At 41.2% G+C, this 20,724-nt stretch overlaps 1 protein-coding gene across 2 annotated transcripts in view; it reads right to left on the bottom strand.

Annotated features, from left to right (window-relative positions):
* The window catches only part of LOC311134775 (guanine nucleotide-binding protein G(o) subunit alpha), a gene marked incomplete at its 3' end in the record, with an annotated part of 162,661 nt that overhangs the window by 97,134 nt on the left and 44,803 nt on the right, over positions 1 to 20,724 (bottom strand). For both annotated transcript variants that reach the window (XM_084168555.1, XM_084168556.1), the window contains exon 3: positions 19,626 to 19,767. In XM_084168555.1, the coding sequence (XP_084024681.1) occupies positions 19,626 to 19,767 (142 nt within the window). The remainder of the gene's footprint in view (positions 1 to 19,625; positions 19,768 to 20,724) is intronic.

The raw sequence follows: 20,724 nt of genomic DNA, 5'->3' as shown, positions 1-20,724 counted from the left end.
TATGTAATTTGTTCTGGGCATCTGATAAGTGAATAAACAAGATAATAAATGGCGGCATGAGCAATTGCATGCGTCAATCAGTCAGTGACGCTGAAGAACTACTAGGTGAATTATTTAGATAGTGACTTTCTCAGAGTCAAACTCAAACTTGCTATTATAATGTCAGTGCTGCCAGGTCTATTTCAGATCCCTTCTGCATATATTTGTAGCACACAGTCTGATTGTTCCCAGATGGGGGTGTTGGTCAAGTTAACCATGTTGGCAGTGAAATGTAACTGGACCAGGGGACGCCACATGGGTGCCATCGGATGGCCAGCAGTAGTGACCCGTGCCAGGCCAGAGACTGGCTTTTTGACTGGGTTATCAAGGCACGACACGAGGCCTCTACCACCAACCATGCAAATCACACCCATATGGTCCAGGAACACAGAGATTACAGTGAAAGAAGAGTGGTTTTCCTTACCTTAACTAAACATTGCAATATTGGATCAGTTGAATGCTCCACTATGGCTGCTTTAGTGAGCAGAGCCGTAGCAGAGATGAATGTCAGAGAGTCACTGGGCTGGACAGAGGGAGGGAGCCAGGGAGGAAATGGATGCTGGCTCATTGGGGTTTTATCATGTGTGGTGAGCACAGGGAAAAGGATCATAAAGAGTGAAGAGCTCCGGAAGCTGGAACAATGGAAATAGTTCTGCCAGCTATGGGACTGAAGTCATCCACACTCTCCAATGAGCAGGGAGATGATAACACTGGCAGGGCTCAGAGTCAGAACATCATTAAACCATACTGATAGAAACACATCAAGTAGGCCTATACAGTTGAAGTCGGAAGTTTACATACACTTAGGTTGGAGTCATTAAAACTAGTTTTTCAACCACTCCACAAATTTCTGGTTAACAAACTATAGTTTTGGCAAGTCGGTTAGGACATCTACTTTGTGCATGACACAAGTAATTTTTCCAACAATTGTTTACGGACAGATTATTCCACTTATAATTCACTGTATCACAATTCCAGTGGGTCAGAAGTTTACATACACTAAGTTGACGGTGCCGTTAAACAGCTTGGAAAATTCCAGAAAATGATGTCATGGCTTTAGAAGCTTCTGATAGGCTAATTGACATAATTTGAGTCAATTGGAGGTGTACCTGTGGATGTATTTCAAGGCCTACCTTCAAACTCAGTGCCTCTTTGCTTGACATCATGGGAAAATCAAAAGAAATCAGCCAAGACCTCAGAAGAAAAATTGTAGACCTCCACAAGTCTGGTTCATCCTTGGGAGCAATTTCCAAACGCCTGAAGGTACCACATTCATCTGTACAAACAATAGTACGCAAGTATAAACACCATGGGACCACGAAGCCGTCATACCGCTCAGGTAGGAGATGGGTTCTGTCTCCTAGAGATTAACATACTTTGGTGCGAAAAGTGCAAATCAATCCCAGAACAACAGCAAAGGACCTTGTGAAGATGCTGGAGGAAACAGGTACAAAAGTATCTATATCCACAGTAAAACGAGTCCTATATCGACATAACCTGAAAGGCCTCTCAGCAAGGAAGAAGCCACTGCTCCAAAACTGCCATAAAAAAGCCAGACTACGGTTTGCAACTGCACATGGGGACAAAGATCGTACTTTTTGGAGAAATGTCCTCTGGTCTGATGAAACTAAAATAGAACTGTTTGGCCATAATGACCATTGTTATGTTTGGAATAAAAAGGGGGTGCTTGTAAGCCGAAGAACACCATCCCAACCGTGAAGCACGGGGTGGCAGCATCATGCTGTGGGGGTGCTTTGCTGCAGGAGGGATTGGTGCACTTCACAAAATAGATGGCATCATGAGGAAGGAAAATTATGTGGATATATTGAAGCAACATCTCAAGACATCAGTCAGGAAGTTAAAGCTTGGTTGCAAATGGGTCTTCCAAATGGACAATGACCCCAAGCATACTTCTAAAGTTATGGCAAAATGGCTTAAGGACAACAAAGTCAAGGTATTGGAGTGGCCATCACAAAGCCCTGACCTCAATCCCATAGAAAATGTGTGGGCAGAACTGAAAAAGCGTGTGTGAGCAAGGAGGCCTACAAACCTGACTCAGTTACACCAGCTCTGTCAGGAGGAATGGGCCAAAATTCACCCAACTTATTGTTGGAAGCTTGTGGAAGGCTACCCGAAACGTTTGACCCAAGTTAAACAATTTAAAGGCAATGCTACCAAATACTAATTGAGTGTATGTAAACTTCTGACCCACTGGGAATGTGATGAAATAAATAATTCTCTCTACTATTACTCTGACATTTCACATTCTTAAAATAAATAAAGACAGGGAATTTTTACTAGATTTAAATGTCAGGAATTGTGAAAAACAGAGTTTAAATGTAGTTGGCTAAGGTGTATGTAAACTTCCGACTTCAACTGTATATGGCTGCATACATGAAGGAATTGGTGTGGCATAAATGCTAGAGTAGATTGATGCAGTACGCTCGGTCACACAGCAGTGAGTGACTGCATGGACTGCCTCTCCACGGTTCTAGGGCTGAAGTATAGGAGTGGTTTCTCCCTTCATGTAAGTGACATTGCCCTAGGACACAGACTTGCAGAATGTGCTGAGAGGAAGGCAAAACACAGGGTAGCCATGGCAACAGGCTTGGACTGAGAGAAAGAAGAGGTTGAGAGAAGAGATACTGAGAGAAGGAAGTAGAGGAGGGAGACAATCAGAGATGAGTAGTGAGAGGAAGGGAGAGAGAGAAAGGCTAAAGAGAAATGAGAAAGATGGCAGGAGCGAGAAAAGAGGTGAGCGAGAGAGTTAGAGAGAAAGACAGAAGGAGCGAGAGCGGTTGCTTGGCTGTTGAGAGAGCGGCTCCAATAAAAGCTTCACACTTCAGATTAAAGAGGTGTGAGCCAGCTGGCCAGCCAGGAGGGAGAGAGAGAGAGAGAGAGAGAGAGAGAGAGAGAGAGAAGCGGCACTCCGTTTCATGCTGCCACACCCCTGTCTGCACATTAGTGGTTGACATGAGAACAGGCACAGGAATGGGAGTCAAGTTCTAGTAACTGTGTGTGGGCCTAATATATACTGAAAGAAAATATAAACGCAACATGCAACAATTTCACATGACTGGGCAGGGGCGCAGCCATGGGTGGGCCTGGGAGGGTATAGGCCCACCCACTTGGGAGCCATGCCCAGTCAGTATAGTTTACTTACAAAAATATATATAAAAAAAGGTCATTTCCCCCTCCCCCTTCTGTCCGCTCACTCTTGCACGCGCCTCGCTCCAGTTGTAGTCAGTCACTACTTTACCTCAGATGCACACGGAGACATACACAATTACACATGTCCATATCATGAGTTCATCCGACTCTGGGTAAGGAGAAGGGCTGCCTTCATTGCCAAAATCTCGTAATGTGCTTGTTGTGAGCTGTGTGTGCACTGTGCAGGTAACTCTCTTGGGCGCTGAGTAGAGCACGGGCATGAATTTTAAGCCCGATCCCTACCCATGCCCGCGACATTCAGGCCCTACCCTACTCAGGCCCGTTTTCTTCTGCCAAATTTAAGGCCCGGCCCTGCCTAAAGCCCGAAATCCAGTGCCTTCAGAAAGTATTCACATCCCTTGACTTTTTCCACATTTTGTTGTTACAGCCTGAATTAAAAAGTGATTACATTTAGATTTATTTGTGGATGGCCTACACACAATACCCCATAATGTCAAAGTGGATGTATGTTTTTAGAAAAAAATGTGTCTTCAGAAAATAAGCATTCAATCCCTTTGTTATGGCAAGCCTAAATAAGTTCAGGAGTAAAAACCTGCTTAACAGGTCACATAATAAGTTGCATGGGCTCACTCTGTGTGCAATAATAATGTTTAATAATAATGTTTGTTTTATGACTACCTCATCTCTGTACAAATCCAATACAACACATTACTGAGTACCACTCCCCATGTTTTCAAGCATAGTGGTGGCTGCATCATGTTATGGATATGCTTGTAATAGTTAAGGACTGGGGTTTTTCAGGGTAAAAGAAAAGGAATGGAGCTAAGTACAGGCAAAATCCTAGGGAAAACCTGGTTCAGTCTGCTTTCCACCAGACATTGGGTGATGAATTCACCTTTCAGCAGGACAATAACCTAAAACACAAGGCCAAATCTACAATGGAGTTGCTTACCAAGAAGACAGTGAATGTTTCTGAGTGGCCGAGTTACAGTTTTGACTTAAATCTGCTTGAAAATCTATGGCTAGACCTGAAGATTGTTGTCTAGCAATGATCAACAACCAGTTTGACAGAGCTTGAATAATTGTTTTAAGAATAATGAGCAGATGTTTCACAATCCAGGTGTGGACCGCTCTTAGAGACTTACCCAGAATGACTCACAGCTGTAATCGCTGCCAAATGTGCTTCTACAAAGTATTGACTCAGGGGTGTGAATACTTATGTAAATGTGATATTTCTGTATTTCATTTTCAATACATTTACAAAAAATATGTTTTCACTTTGCTATTATGGTGTATAGTGTGTAGATGGAAATGTAATTCATTTTGAATTCAGGTTGTAACACAACAAAATGTGGAATAAGTCAAAGGGTATGAATACTTTCTGAAGGCACTGTAACTTCCTCCGTTAGTAAATAAATTAGCTGCTCCTCTCTGTCTGTCACTCACTCCGCTCTGCTCATGGCGGCTCTGATTCTGAGTATCCATAGCAACGGCGCCGCATTGGCTGCTCTGCTCAATGAAGTGGCATGAGACAGCAGTTAGCTGTAAGCTACTTTTCGTCACTCTAAACTCCGACAAAACTCAAGGAACATTATTTTCTGTGAAATAATCTCTCCTGTTTTATATTTGGCGAGGTTGAAGCACTTCTGACACCATCTTATGATCTTAGTCAGATATGACTGTACTGCGCAGCAGAGCACGCACAAAAGGCTCAGCATCAAAATGTTAGTGATACCCGAGCCCTGCCCGTACCCTAGTTATGGATGAAAAAACAGGCCTTACCCGGCCCTAACCCAATGTATAATATCGTGGCCCGTTGGGCTCCGGTCGGGTAGCAGAACTCTAGTGCTGAGCAGCAGCCAAACGGCATGAGTAAGCTCCTTATTTCAAATAGGCACATTCTTCTCTTCTCCTCTACCCTGCAACTCTTCCCCGGGTCCTTGGTGTACAAGAGATGTGTTTTCTGTCAATATACCTGGTAAAATTATCGTTAATAAACAACTCTAAGGGAGCCCCATAAAAGTATGTTTTGTATTTTCTGGAATTCAGTTTTCAGTTTTTTCTTCTTTCTTCTAGTTTTAGTATTTGATCTTCTGTTTTTTACTTTCAATATTACAGTTATTCATAGAGAAACAACAAAAATAGATGTTCTGAGTCCATGCCAATGCTTAAATCACATCAGAGAACCAATTTTGAGGTCACAAAACAAAACAAAAACATTTAGATTTTTTAGTGTAATTCCCCTTTAATTGCGACGTAATAAGCAAGAGAGGAATGTGTTGGTCTAGCAATGTGTCTGCTGTTAGGCCTACTGCTGCAGCACATGTCATGGCAGAGTTTGCAAAACAATGGCCACACAATTGATACAAATAATAATGATATCTTCTGTCAGGTAAACCTACTTTGCAGTTAACATTTAATTGATAAGGTTTTTTGGGGAAAGTCTTTCTGTCTACCCACAAGATGGTTATCATTAGCATCACTAACTGGCTACATACGGAGTGATAGACAATGCGCGCACCAAACAGACAGACAAGGGCAATATTGCTGGAAATTAACTGGCAGATATTGTGTTCCGTTTGGCTTTTCAAGCCAATAGTGGCTAACCAGGAGTGGAATAATGTCAATGTGGCTTTGATTGGATAGTAGCCAGGAGCTTTATGTTTATGACAGTTTGCGATGGAACACATTAAAAAAATACATGTACTTTGAGAATTGCTTGGCGAGCTACACATAGGTGGGTTGCGAGCTACTGGTAGCTCATGATCTACCTGTCGGAGACCCCTGTCCTAGGCTATAACCCCCCTAAACAAACAGGTTCCACAATGAAAATATACAAAAACATTAGTTTGATAAAGATAGAGAGAGTATTTTCATCAGAATCACATTCCTACAGGCCTTCTGAGTGGCGCAGTGGTCTAAGGCTGTGCCACTAGAGAGCCTGGTTCGAGTCCAGGCTCTGTCGCGACCGGGAGACCCACGGGCGGCGCACAATTGGCCTGGCATCGTCCAGGTTAGGGGAGGGTTTGGCCGGCAGGGATGTTCTTGTCCCATCATGCACTAGCAACTCCTGTGGCGGGCCGGGCGCAGTGCACGCTGACACCGTCGCCAGGTGTACGGTGTTTCCCCCGACACATTGGTGCGGCTGGCTTCCGGGTTAAGCGGGAAGACAAATTGAGCCCCATTTCAAATTATTACTCTTTGAGAATAACTGCTCCAGGCACGAGATGCGCATCACTTCACACTGGCAACTTTTTTCATTTGGAAAAATATTCTGTTCTAATTTATTCTGTTATATTACATCATGTTTTTTGTACTGTAAAATAGGTGTGTCTTGACTGTGATAAGGGCTCGGGAAATAACAGCATCTTGTCTGCTAAATGAACAAAACAAGGCTATGCCATTGCACAGCCATAGGCTTCTACAAGCAAGCGCCACTGCTGAGCTTACTGCCTTTTTGAAGATCGTGTTCCACAATATAATATAACCTGTTAATATTATGGTTTCAATAAATGTATTTTAAATGGCACTTGTTTTTTATTGACTGAATATATATGGGGCAATTTAGCAATTAGGATTTGTTATCTGTAATGGTTATGATAAATAAGGCAATGTTGCGATCTGTTGGCATATAGATAAAAGCTCACATTTTTTTCTAGTGCTGGTCTTGTGTTCTAAAAATATATGTGACCGACTGGCTCGATTCGGTCTTATGTAGCAAAATTTGAAATGGTGTTTTTTACATTGGATAAAAGTAGAGACTCAGAGCTAGAAAATGGTATATCATACACTACAGTTGAGGAACAATGGGAAAGTAATTCTGCTTTGAAAGTTGATAAACTTGTAACCTCACTTTTGAGAAAATGGCCCTTGAATGTTTTGGTACACCTACTGGAGAGCTCTTCTTTGTCTACACCATTCAGCATCGTTCACACCCTCTTAAGCTTTAGCCCCACCCAGCTCTTTAAGGATTCACATGTGAGGCCATGTACTAAACAACCAAAGATTTCAAGACTAAAGGCTGGTTTATACTACGGGTGTGTTCGTAAATTCAATCTGGAGGCCAGTGTGTTCAGAGTGTGCTCTGGGCGTTCGTAAACTCTGAGCGTTGTCAGATTGTCCGTTAGTAAATTCAGAGCGTTTCCCACTCAGAGTGTTCAGAGCGCACACTGGACGCTCTGGCTGAGGAGTAGGGTTGATCGAGCGTTCTGACCTAACAACAGCAGTCAAGCACCCAAGCTAACTGGCTAACGTTGGCTAGCTTGCTAGCTACTTCCAGACACAAATGAAGGAACAGCTCACTCTGACCATTTTACTCGCCCTAGCAGAGCTGGTTAGGCTGTTTTTATGTTATCCAGAGCGTTGGTGACTGCAACTGTGATGCTGGCAAAGATTTAATTACGTTTTTTTGTCAACGTTTACTGACACCGGCCATATTCAACAGGTGTTCAGCGTTCATAAATTCGTCAGTTATTCTGCGCTCTGGCATACTCAGACGAGTGCTCTGAAATCTGAGTAGATAGCCAGAGCGAATTTACCAGCTATGTCTATCGACAGTTGTCGCAGTGACATGAACATTCTATTGAAATGGTTACTTGCATAGTGGAGTCTTTTGTTTAGACATGTAGCTAGCTAGCTAACTAAACAATGAACCATAACCCCAACTCATAACGTTACTACCCTGCAATTAATCTGCAGGTAGCTAACCACCAGGTTCAATGTTAGCTAGATAGCTAACATTAGGCTATAACTAGCTATGCAAATAGATCTGAGATATGAATAATATTACTACACAGATCATACACGTAACGTTAATTAGCGAGCCAGCCAGCTAACGTTAGCTAGCTAGCTAGCTAACAGTACGCATTAACTTTAAATGAAAACGACTTTCTGACAAAATTAGAAACGTGTAATATATGAAAATGTAGCTAGCTAGACTACCTTACCCGTATACATGGATGGACACTTCTCCCTCTCTGTCACGGATGCCATGGTTGCCTTAGTTTGAAGATGTAATCCGGAGACAGGTGTTTTATACAACAGCCTTCTGTGTGTTCTCTTTTCGACTCCGTCTGCATATTTGCAATCAAACGCCAGAATTTTTTCCTTCTCCTTAGCTATCATACTCTAATTCCACCGTGCATTCCACTGATTTCAAAACTCTGTCCTCCAGAAAGTGGAGAGCAACACCTTTGCAGTTCTACTACGTGATATCTTTCAAAAAAGCTGAGTTAGAAAGGATTACCTACACATACTGACCAGCTCATGTTATAGACAGAAGCCTGCTACATGGCAGACCAATCCGAACTCATCTCTTGGCATGTCCAGCCCACCCATTATCTCAGCCAATCATGGCTAGCGGGAATGTTCCTGTCTTTTTCTGTGGCTAAACCAACTAGGCTCGTATTTACAGATGGTATACAAGTTTGTTATTAAGGCACATGAAAGTTCACATGTTCCAGAAGGCATTTCTGCCAAAAAACGCATTTAGATTAAAAAAAAAAAAAAGGTTTACATTCTCCTGTGAAGTAGTGACGCGCGACTTTCGCCTAGTTTCCTGAAATGAGTCACATATTTGTTTTCCTCCATTCAGGGTTCATACACATTTTGATAGATGGAAGTTCATGACTTTTCCATGAGTTCTCCATGACTTTTAACCAAATTTCCATGACCAACAATTGGCGGCCTCTCTATGTACAGTACGCATAAAAAAGTATGCATAATGTAGTATCGACACCGGAGGCTGCTCTCTGATTCCATGTCCCATCTCCTGTCTTTGAGCAAGGCACTTAACCTCCCACAAAGTAGAATAGCTGTTAGGCAACTGTCTAAAACACATGTGGTCAACCCTCAGTCTGGAAAGCTACTGGGTGTGCAGGCTTTTGATCAAGCCCTCCTCAAACACGTCAGAGCCGGTTTATCAAGGTCGGTTGAGCAACTCATTTCTAAAATGTGGTTTGTTCGAGAGGAACAGGAATAAAAGCCTGGACACCCATTAGCTCTCCTGGGGGATGGTTGACCACCCTTGATGTAAAACATTGCAACATTACAATCAAATACATTTTATGCCTTTTTTAAATAATTTGCTCATTCAATATTTTAAAGATCAAATGGCTATTGTATGCTACAAATCTTTTTATTCAGCTGCAGTCATATTTAGCTACCTTAGAAGTGTTTACTTTGCAGGCTGACTAGCATCATTGAGTTACAGTGCCCCATACATTAGATCCCCAAATCAACTGGAAGAATCTACAAAACAAGTTTTGTATAATCATAATCCAAAAGAAAGGCTACATATAATATATTTTCCTGAAATGAATGTTCACGATTCACAAATAATTATTTTGATTCACATTATTCGATTAAAAGCGAATGAATCGATTCAACGGGAGTGAACCAAATCCCAACTAATACAATGGCAAAGTGAATCATTAGTTTCATCAAAAATATTAGAAGGCACAGTATGTGGGTATGTGTGGATGAATTGTGATGGAAGGTGTGGTGTGCGTTTTTGTGTTTGAATAAGTGTGGCGTTAAGTGAGTGAGAAAGGAAATGGTTGCATATCCCAGAACCAACGTGTGTCTGTGAGCAGGGGTTGTGAGAGAGAGCTTTCAATTTTGTGCAGATAAGGGATATACATTTTAAAATATATCTATATCTATTTTTTTATTGTCCTATCATGATGGAACGATCCCCAACCCTATATCCTAGACACCCACCTGAGTGACCCATTCACCAAAGAGAAGTCCCCATCTGTTTTATGGGCCTGCTGTGAGTTGCCTATATGCAGCCTAAACAGAAAAATAAATGCGGTCAGAGACCTACTTGAGCAGCTCCGCCCCCTCAAGATTCTGAGCCTGCCTGGCAGGGTTGGTCCTACAAAGCCAGAGCCCCCTGTTGGGAGAGCATAATATACAAGGAAATTCTCAAAGCTGCTAATGAGAACCTTGACGACCTTGTACCTAGCCGGTGGGGATTCCGGTGGGGTACCCCCACCCAGGTAGTGCCAGTGCTGGCAACACTGGCTGCAGTAACCCATGGGGAGGGGGTCACACTCGAACAATCAGAGAGGGGGCTTATTATTGTGGCCCAAGTGGCACAAAATAATCAAAGGTCTGACTGCACGGAGATGCTTGGGAAAAATGGTTACAACGGGGGACCAGAGTGTTTGTGTCTCAGGTGAAGAGGGTGGATCTGATCTCCATCACCTAGGACTTGACATAGATTAAATAGATTAATCAAATATCACATTGTTGTCAATTTTTGCTCAATCTTGCATGCTTTCTCAAACAGCTGTAACTGTATATGCATTCGTAAATCAGGTCCTTTCTTGAGTTGGGCTCTGGGATGTAACAACCGTTGAGCATCTGATCTTATGGTTGATTGTGGAGGAAAGGGGTTGAGTGTGTTAGAGTATGTGCATGTATGTTTATCCCACATCTGTTGCAAGGGGGTAAGGATGTTAGGGAGAATATAGGATGAACCACAATAATTGTTTGCTAAAATAATAATTGCTTGTCAAAAATGTAATGTAATACAATGGCAATCCGGGTTATAGGTTAAAATACTACGCATGAACTGCCGACATTATTACGCATATTAATCGATAATGATGGAAAATAAGATATGCAAGATATTTGAATGGATATATATATTTAAATAGCTATGTATATATATATTGAGGTGAGAGCATTGGAAATGCTTTTGGCGGTTGACCTGCTTCTGTTTTGTGGGTGGCACTGTGTGCTGTTTTTGATGGATGGGTCCTGGCCTCTCGGGGGCCTAGGGATTCGGGGGGATGGGGGTGGTATGCTGATCACTGGGATGACGGCCCAACTTGGGATGGGGAGGGGCTTTAGCGGGGGAATTAGTGGAGAAAATTGGAGGGTTACTTAGTAGCAATGCAAATATCATGGTACAGCTATATGGACAGTCAATCGCTATGGTATTTTTTATTGGTAAATTTACAAACATATATAATGATAAATAGATTTGAAACTTGTATCCCATTATGGTATGTGGTGAAATAAGTATAGCCAGTTATAATTGTAATGGCTTAGCAGATAATAACAAAATAACAATATTTACATGGCTCCAAGAGAAGGAATATAATATCTATTTTTTACAGGAAACTCATTCAACAATTCTAGATGAAGTTGCATGGAAAAAGGAATGGGGGGTGGGCGAAATATACTTCTCCCATGGGCAAATAAACTCAAAAGGGGTGATGATATTAATTAACAGTAATTTCGATCCGAATGTGCAAATTGTCCAAATAGATACGCAAGGTAGATGGATTATTTTAAATATGTTATTGGATCATAAACAGATATGGCTCATTAACCTTTACGGACCAAATAATGCTGATCCACACTTCTTTGACAATATATATTATAAATTATCAACTCTGCAAGCAATTCAAGACTCTATTATTATGGTGGCCGATTATAATACCATTTTAAATAGCTCAATGGACCGTAAAGGAAATCACACTACAAACAATCACCCTCATGCTCTTAAGGAAATTGTGAATGTCATGGATACATTAGAACTAGTAGATATATGGAGGCTTAAATATCCTGATCTAGTGAGATATACATAGCGGAGACTCAATCAAGCTAGTCGTCTTGACTTCTTTCTTATGTCATTCTCGTTGGCACCAAAAGTTTAAAAAGTGTTGATAGGGGACAGAATGCGGTCGGACCATCATATAATTGGCATATACATTCCTCTTACTGAATTTCCATGTGGGCGAGGATATTGGAAATTTTATCAAAGGATGATAACTTGTTTTTAACTAGGACAGAGGAATCTATAACTGATTCTTTCCGACATAACATAGGTACAGCAAATCCCCTTATTGTATGGGACACCTTTAAATGTGCCTTTAGAGGCCATGCAATTCAGTACTCATCTCGAAAACAAAAGCAATTTAGGTCAAAAGAGTCCACACTAACAAAGGAAATAGAAGGTCTAACAGAACAGATAGATAGCAATAAAAACTGTAACATAGAGGCTCAGAATAAATTTGAGGAAAAACAAAATTAAATGGAGAAACTTATTCAAGAAAGATCGAGTGTAATATATTATAAAAATAAAGCAAACTGGATGGAATATGGGAAAAAATGCACCAAATTATTTTTTAATCTTCAACATAGGAATGCTACCAAAAATAATTTATTGAAACTGGTTACAAATGACGGAGTCACCCATGATTCACCAAATTATATTTTGAAGGAGGAAACAAAGTACTTAAGCATATGTTTTCGATTCAGTCGCCTCCATCTCCTCTAACTGAAGCAACAAAAAAAAATCTATTGATAATGTAAAATTAACAGCCATACAGAAAGACTCACGTGAAGGTGAAATTACAGAGGAGGAACTTCTGGATGCAATTAAACACTTTATGTCCGGGAAAACTCCAGGGTTGGATGGCATACGTCGAGGTATACCAAACCTTTATTGATATACTCAGAGGACCGTTATAAGCATGTTTTAACCACTCCTATGTAAATGGTAGATTATCAGACACTCAAGAAGAAGGTCTGATTTCATTATTACTGAAACAGGATACAAGTGGAAAATATAAAGATCCAGTCCATTAAAAAAAATTGGAGGCCCCTTACACTTCAGTATTGTGATGCAAAAATTCTAGCAAAATGTATAGCGCATAGAATTAAAAAGGTATTGTCGGACATTATTCATTCTAATCAGACAGGTTTTTTACATGGGCGATACATTGGAGATAATATAAGGCATGTACTGGAAACAATAGAACACTATGAAAAATCTGGGAAACCAGGCCTACTATTCATAGCAGACTTCGAAAAGTCATTTGATAAAGTACGACTGGGGTTTATATATAAATGCCTGGAGCATTTCAATTTTGGACAATCTCTTATAAATTGGGTTAAAATCATGTATAGTAACACTAGGTGTAAAATAGTAAATAATGGCTATTTCTCAGAAAGTTTTAAACTGTCAAGAAGAGTGAAATAAGGTTGTCCACTATCGGCATATCTATTTATTATTGCCATCGATATGTTAGCTATTAAAATCAGATCCAACAATAATATCAAGGGATTAGAAATCCAGGGCTTAAAAACAAAGGTGTCATTGTACGCTGATGATTCATTCTTTTAAATCCACAACTTGAATCCCTCCACAGACTCTTAGAGGATCTAGATACATTTTCTAACCTCTCTGGATTACAACCAAATTATGATAAATGTACTATATTATGTATTGGATCACTAAAAAATACAATTTTTACATTACCATGTAGTTTACCAATAAAATGGTCTGATGGTGATGTGGATATACTCGGAATACATATCCCAAATGAAATAAATGATCTCACTCCAATACATTTTAATAGAAAGTTAGAAAAAATAGACAAGATCTTGCTACCATGGAAAGGTAAATACCTGTCAATTTGTGGAAAAATCACACTGATTAACTCTTTAGTATTATCCCAGTTTACCTATTTGCTTATGGTCTTGCCTACGCCTAGAGAACAGTTTTTTAAAATTATATGTGAAAAAAATATTCCATTTTATTTGGAATGGCAAGCCAGACAAAATTAAACGGGCCTATTTATATAATTAATATGAATTCGGGGGACATAAATGATTAAATATTAAAGCATTAGACCTATCACTAAAAGCTTCAGTCATACTAAAGTTATACTTAAATCCGAACTGGTTCTCTAGCAAATTATTAAGATTGTCTCACCCAATGTTCAAGAATGCCCTTTTTCCCTTTATTCAGATTACAACCTCTCACTTTAAGTTATTTGAAAAGGAAATAATCTCCCAAATATCACTATTTCTAAAACAAGCCATATAAAGTTGGTTGCAATTTCAATTTAATCCTCCAGAAACGACAGAACAAATAATGCAACAAATATTGTGGTTAAACTCAAATATACTAATTGATAAAAAACCTTTTTTTTTGACAAAATGTTTAAAAAAGGTATAATCCGGTATATAGCATTACCGCAAAAATGGAAAAGGAAAGTGGAAGGCGGAAAAAGTAAGGAACTTGTCTGTCGGCCTTGCACTAAAGAATATAATTGGTTAAAGAAAATTGTGATAAATAAAAAAGTACACCAGTTTCATTTAAGGATTAAAGGATTTTCAGCCGTCCCAAATAAATTGCAAAATAGTTGGGAAGAGATTTTTGACGTAGCGATTCCATGGCAGAGTGTTTATGAACTGATACGCAAAACGACGCCGGATTCAAAACGTAAATTTTTTCAATTTAAATTATTATATAAAATTCTTGCTACCAATAGAATGTTATTTATATGGGGGATCCAATCTTCCCAGCTCTGCAAATTTTGCTGCGAAGAGACAGAATCATTAGATCATTTGTTTTGGTACTGTCCATTTGTAGCTTGCTTTTGGACACAGGTCCAGGAATGGCTAAAGGATTGCAATATTTACCTGGAGCTAACCCTGCAGATAGCACTACTGGGTGATCTGAAAAGTCATAGTCAATCGATCAATAATATAATAATACTTTTAGCAAAAATGTTTATTTTCAATTTACGATCTGTAGAAACAATGAGAATAGAAAGGTTCAGAACTTTTGTAAAACATCACAGTACAGTTGAAAAATATATGGCAAATAGAAATCCAATATGGATGGTGTTAAGAGATAGATGGGAGGTGTTGAATGGAGCTGAAGGATGGGACTAATAACAACAACTAATAACAACAAGATAACTATTATAAAGCATACTGTGTCCATAATAAGTATATAGGTTATAGGTTGAGAGCTTTTGTGAAAGAGCACAGTTAGAAAAATATGGCATATAGAAGCAAACCAGATGGACATCATGAAAATGATCGGAGGAAGTTCAGGAGCAAAAACAAACAAAATATAATTATTGTAGAATTTGACTGTGTCCATAAAATTTATATAGTATGGGCTGGAAGTAGAGGCCTACGCGTTGTTGTTCACTAGTTTACTCCAATTGGGGAAGGGGTGGTGGGGTTGGAAGATAATGAAGGGAAATATAATTTTTAAAAGGATATGTATATATATATGGGGGCGGCAGGTAGCTTAGTGGTTAAGAGCGTTGTGCCAGTAACTGAAAGGTCGCTGGTTCTAATCCCCGAGCCCACGAGGTGAAAAATCTGTCGATGTGCCCTTAAGCAAGGCACTTAACCCTAATTGCTCATGTAAGTCGCTCTGGATAAGAGTGTCTACTAAAAAATAAATAAATATAAGTATGTGTGTATATATATATATATGTGTGTATATATATATATTTGCGAGAAAAAAAACATATGGGGGATTGGAAGTTACAATCTATCTGAAATATTAAAGCTGATCTACCCCCCCCCCCCCCCCCCCCCCCCCAATAAAAAAAAAACAATTTAAAAATATATATTTGTTTTAATTAATCATATGAATCGTTTAAAAAGTTAATAAACTTTGTATGGCCTTATTCGCGAGTGTCGGTGGAAAGTTTTTGGGGACATTGATGACATGACAAAAACATGTATAGCTTAACAGTTAACTAGAGGGTACAAGATACAGTGGGGAGAACAAGTATTTGATACACTGCCGATTTTGCAGGTTTTCCTACTTACAAAGCATGTAGGGGTCTGTAATTTTTATCATAGGTACACTTCAACTGTAAGAGACGGAATCTAAAACACAAATCCAGAAAATCACATGGTATGATTTTTAAATAATTTATTTGCATTTTATTGCATGACATAAGTATTTGATCACCTACCAACCAGTAAGAATTCCGGCTCTCACAGACCTGTTAGTTTTTCTTTAAGAAGCCCTCTTGTTCTCCACTCATTACCTGTATTAACTGCACCTGTTTAAACTTGTTACCTGTATAAAAGACACCTGTCCACACACTCAATCAAACAGACTCCAACCTCTCCACAATGGCCAAGACCAGAAAGCTGTGTAAGGACATCAGGGATAAAATTGTAGACCTGCACAAGGCTGGGATGGGCTACAGGACAATAGGCAAGCAGCTTGGTGAGAAGGCAACAACTGTTGGCGCAATTATTAGAAAATGGAAGAAGTTCAAGATGACGGTCAATCACCCTCGGTCTGGGGCTCCATGCAAGATCTCACCTCGTGGGGCATCAATGATCATGAGGAAGGTGAGGGATCAGCCCAGAACTACACAGCAGGACCTAGTCAATGACCTGAAGAGAGCTGGGACCACAGTCTCAAAGAAAACCATTAGTAACACACTACGCCGTCATGGATTAAAATCCTGCAGCGCACGCAAGGTCCCCCTGCTCAAGCCAGCGCATGTCCAGGCCCGTCTGAAGTTTGCCAATGGATGATCCAGAGGAGGAATGGGAGAAGGTCATGTGGTCTGATGAGACAAAATAGAGCTTTTTGGTCTAAACTCCACTCGGCGTGTTTGGAGGAAGAAGAAGGATGAGTACAACCCCAAGAACACCATCCCAACCGTGAAGCATGGAGGTGGAAACATCATTCTTTGGGGATGCTTTTCTGCAAAGAGGACAGGACGACTGCACCGTATTGAGGGGAGGATGGATGGGGCCATGTATCACGAGATCTTGGCCAACAACCTCCTTCCCTCAGTAAGATCATTGAAGATGGGTCGTGGCTGGGTCTTCCAGCATGACAACGACCCGAAACACACAGCCAGGGCAACTAAGGACTGGCTCCGTAAGAAGCATCTCAAGGTCCTGGAGTGGCCTAGCCAGTCTCCAGACCTGAACCCAATAGAAAATCTTTGGAGGGAGCTGAAATTCTGTATTGCCCAGCGACAGCCCTGAAACCTGAAGGTCTGTATGGAGGAGTGGGCCAAAATCCCTGCTGAAGTGTGTGCAAACCTGGTCAAGAACTACAGGAAACATATGATCTCTGTAATTCCAAACAAAGGTTTCTGTACCAAATATTAAGTTCTGCTTTTCTGATGTATCAAATACTTATGTCATGCAATAAAATGCAAATGAATTACTTAAAAATCATACAATGTGATTTTCTGGATTTTTTTTTAGATTCCGTCTCTCACAGTTGAAGTGTACCTATGATAGAAATTACAGACCTTTACATGCTTTGTAAGTAGGAAAACCTGCAAAATAGGCAGTGTATCAAATACTTGTTCTCCCCACTGTATGTTTTGAATTGTCTACCTACCTAGTAAGTCTGTTCTCTATCATATTTTATAGGCTAGGCCTGCCTGCTGCTGCATTGTCCGACTGCCTCACTCTCCTTGAGCAACGGCCCACTCTTCTCGCACACATGCAGGTGATGCGCGCAAACAGATGTGCTAAAGTGTAATTCCGAGCCTGGCTGATTTTTATTAGATTGTTAAAATATTTAAAAACGGTGCCTAAATAAATTACATTAAAATAAATTATTTTCCATGACTTTTTCAAAACCTTTCAGATTTTAATATTTTCCTGGAAAACACCATTTTAAACTTCCACGACTTTTCCAGGATTGTCATGACCGTACAAACCCTGTCCATTCGAGTACTCAAAAAATAATAATGCGAGTCCTCGAACAGTCCAAAAATGTCAAATGCCCATCCCGGCGAGCAGCTAACGGAGGAAGTTATTTCTGCGCGTAAAAATTAGCATGGGATGGGACAGGAGTGATTTTTATCGGGACCGGACCACTGGAAAGGACAGGAAAGTTCCTTGGTTATAGAACTGTTGCAGGATCAGGACAGTACGGGAAAAAAAATTGAAGGGACAAGACAGGACAGGAATTCATTTTCACTCCCATGTCAACCTCTACTGCACACACAGGCTATATGGAGAAACACTCCCACATTCACACTAACATACAAGTCTAAACAGGGGTCCTCAACAGGACACACCTTTTAGGGACTCACCTACCCTTCATTCTCTCTTCTCCCTCTCACACTCATTCTCTCCTCTAATTCTCCCCGCCCGTCTCTCTGAGGCAGCTAATCATCTCTTTTTCTGTGGCGGTCCCTCGTTCTCTCACTCCATTAGGGAGAGGAAGAGAGATTCTCCACCTGGGGACAGTGACCTCCGACCGATATCACAAATAGCTTTTGGAGAGTTTACTTTTGGATCATAGACACACACACACACAGGCATGCATGCACGGACGCACACAAACTCCCGCATGCACACACACACACACACGCACAGACGCACACACACAAACACACACTCACACACACACACACAGACACACACACACACACACACACACACACACACACACACTCTAAATTACTTCTCTGAGAATGGCAAAACCATAGAGAATAGTATTTCTAAGGACACAACCCCTGTGGCCTGTCATCTCCTGGCTCAGGTTCTAGCAGCAGAAACAGATAATATCACAATCAATAGCAGCTGGATATTTCAGAGGCCTTGTCCCATGGTATTGATAGCATTGGTTGGATTAAAATATAAAGGACTTCCTGGAAAGGTCAGAGTCAGTGGTGTCCCTCCTGTTTTAGAGAGGGAACAGAGCACGGCAAGGGAACAGATACCAACCAACCCCAACACAACACGTGAGAGGAGGCATTAGGACGGCAGCTCAGATATCGTACTGTACACCTTCCTTCACCCTGTCTTGTCCTCTTAATAAGGTCACTCTGAAGCCATGTACTGACACAGCTATGGACCCATGACCCCTTTACCCTCCAGCTCACACTCCAATCCTGCTATCAGCAGTTTAACATTGTGGATAGAACCAATATCCAATCCCAAACCATTCTCACCATCTTTGTCATTCATCATCATTGTTGGCACCACCATAATGTAACAATGCTGCTATAAACGTATCATGGCACAGTACAAGTGACATGTCTACTAAACACATTTATCCACCTCATGTTCTTCTTGAGTGTTCATTCATCATGGTCTGAATGCAGTATTAGAATTCGAAACCTGTCTGCTTACCTCCATGTTGCTGGGTAATAGTAGTAGTAATACTATAGACAGACAGACTTACAGACAGACAGACAGACAGACAGACAGACAGATAGTGTGTTGTGTGAATCTACATTTCTTCTCTCAGTAAGAGATTTATAGAAGCCAGTCAACAAGCCGAGAGTATTGTGCTCTGTTCCATATCCTGTCAGAGCCTTGTGGCCAATTATCTGATACAACTTTGAGGTCATGGATTTTCACAGATGGATAAGGATGGATGGGTGTTTTGACTGGTTTCACTTGTTAAAATCCTGTGGGTGAATATATCGGTGTGTCTGTCAGTGTGTGACAATGTATTTCTTGATATAAATGTGTTTGGGAGGCGTTCACTACAGTATACAGTGGTAACAGCACACAATGCTCTACTTACTAATGTGTGTGACAGTGGGTATGCATGTGTGTGTGTGTATCTGTCTGTCTGTCTAGTTGAAGTCCATTCCCTCGGTGCTACAGTGTACAGATAGAGTAGTAGAGAGACTCACTTTTCTCTCCTTGTCTCCATATTCCAGGCCCAGGGTGTCCATGGCACGGACGATGGCAGCCAGAGACTGGATTGTGTTGCTGTAGACCACAGGCTTGTACTGCTTCACATCATCTCCAGAGAAGCCATCCTCGTGGATAATCCTGCAAACATGAACATGATTCATACAGATCAGATGGGCATTTACCTAAACAGGGACATCATGTCCACGGCACGTACATACTGTTGGTAGACACGCAGAGGCACAAATACTGTATCACACACACACAAAGCACGCAGGCACAGCCACGCACACACAGCCACACACACACAGAAACACAAAGGCCTAGGTAAACCTGAGCTCCTCTCCATTCCTCAGCCTGGCTCCATCTTAATTCTATTTTCCTTTCATTTGCTCCGTTGCTGCTGTAGATGGCCAGGGAAGAAAGGGGGAGAGTGGGGAGATCTGAGAGTTTCTCCCCCACCCAGCAGCCAGAACTAGTCCAGGACCAGATGTGGAGAGTGCACCCCATTAGGCAGAGACACTTGGAGACACATTCACCCCAGGCCTGAGAATCTCCCCTCCACGACACAAACACCACAGCAGAGAGAGGCTCAGCCTACTAACCCCCGGCTCCACCAGAACACGACAGGCATCATTAACACCTCACCGCCCAGCCCCACACTCCCACTGGTCATGATATCCAGTCTCCAGTCCATTCAATGGATCAGATGGAGCATGATCTCCTACCAACAAAGAGTACAGTCTGACCATTGTGCTTGTGAAAGTGAGTGTGTGTGCCCTTTGAAGTAGGCCAAGCATGTAAAAAGAAAGGCAGAGAGATGTCAGTGGCCTAAGCCCTGACTTACTGCACAAGAGAGAGGGAGAGTGTCCCAGCCCAAGAAGCCTGCGGCTGTAACACACAGATACAGTTTGTGATCCTCCAACAGCAATATGCCTGCTCTCCAGTAGCATGCCTTTCATAAGACTCTTTGCAATGACTCTATGTCTGTCTCAACTCATATCACTACTCTCTCAATACACTGACAAGCCTAAACCTGCCCTGCTGTGTGAGAGTGTGTGTGTGTGTGTGTGTGTGTGTGTGTGTGTGTGTGTGTGT

This window comes from Coregonus lavaretus (genome assembly GCF_964263955.1).
Source record: "Coregonus lavaretus genome assembly, chromosome: 9".
In the NCBI taxonomy this organism is placed as follows: Eukaryota; Metazoa; Chordata; class Actinopteri; order Salmoniformes; family Salmonidae; genus Coregonus; species Coregonus lavaretus.
Note: the sequence above shows the minus strand (reverse complement) of the source record. Positions and strands in the feature narration are given on the sequence as shown.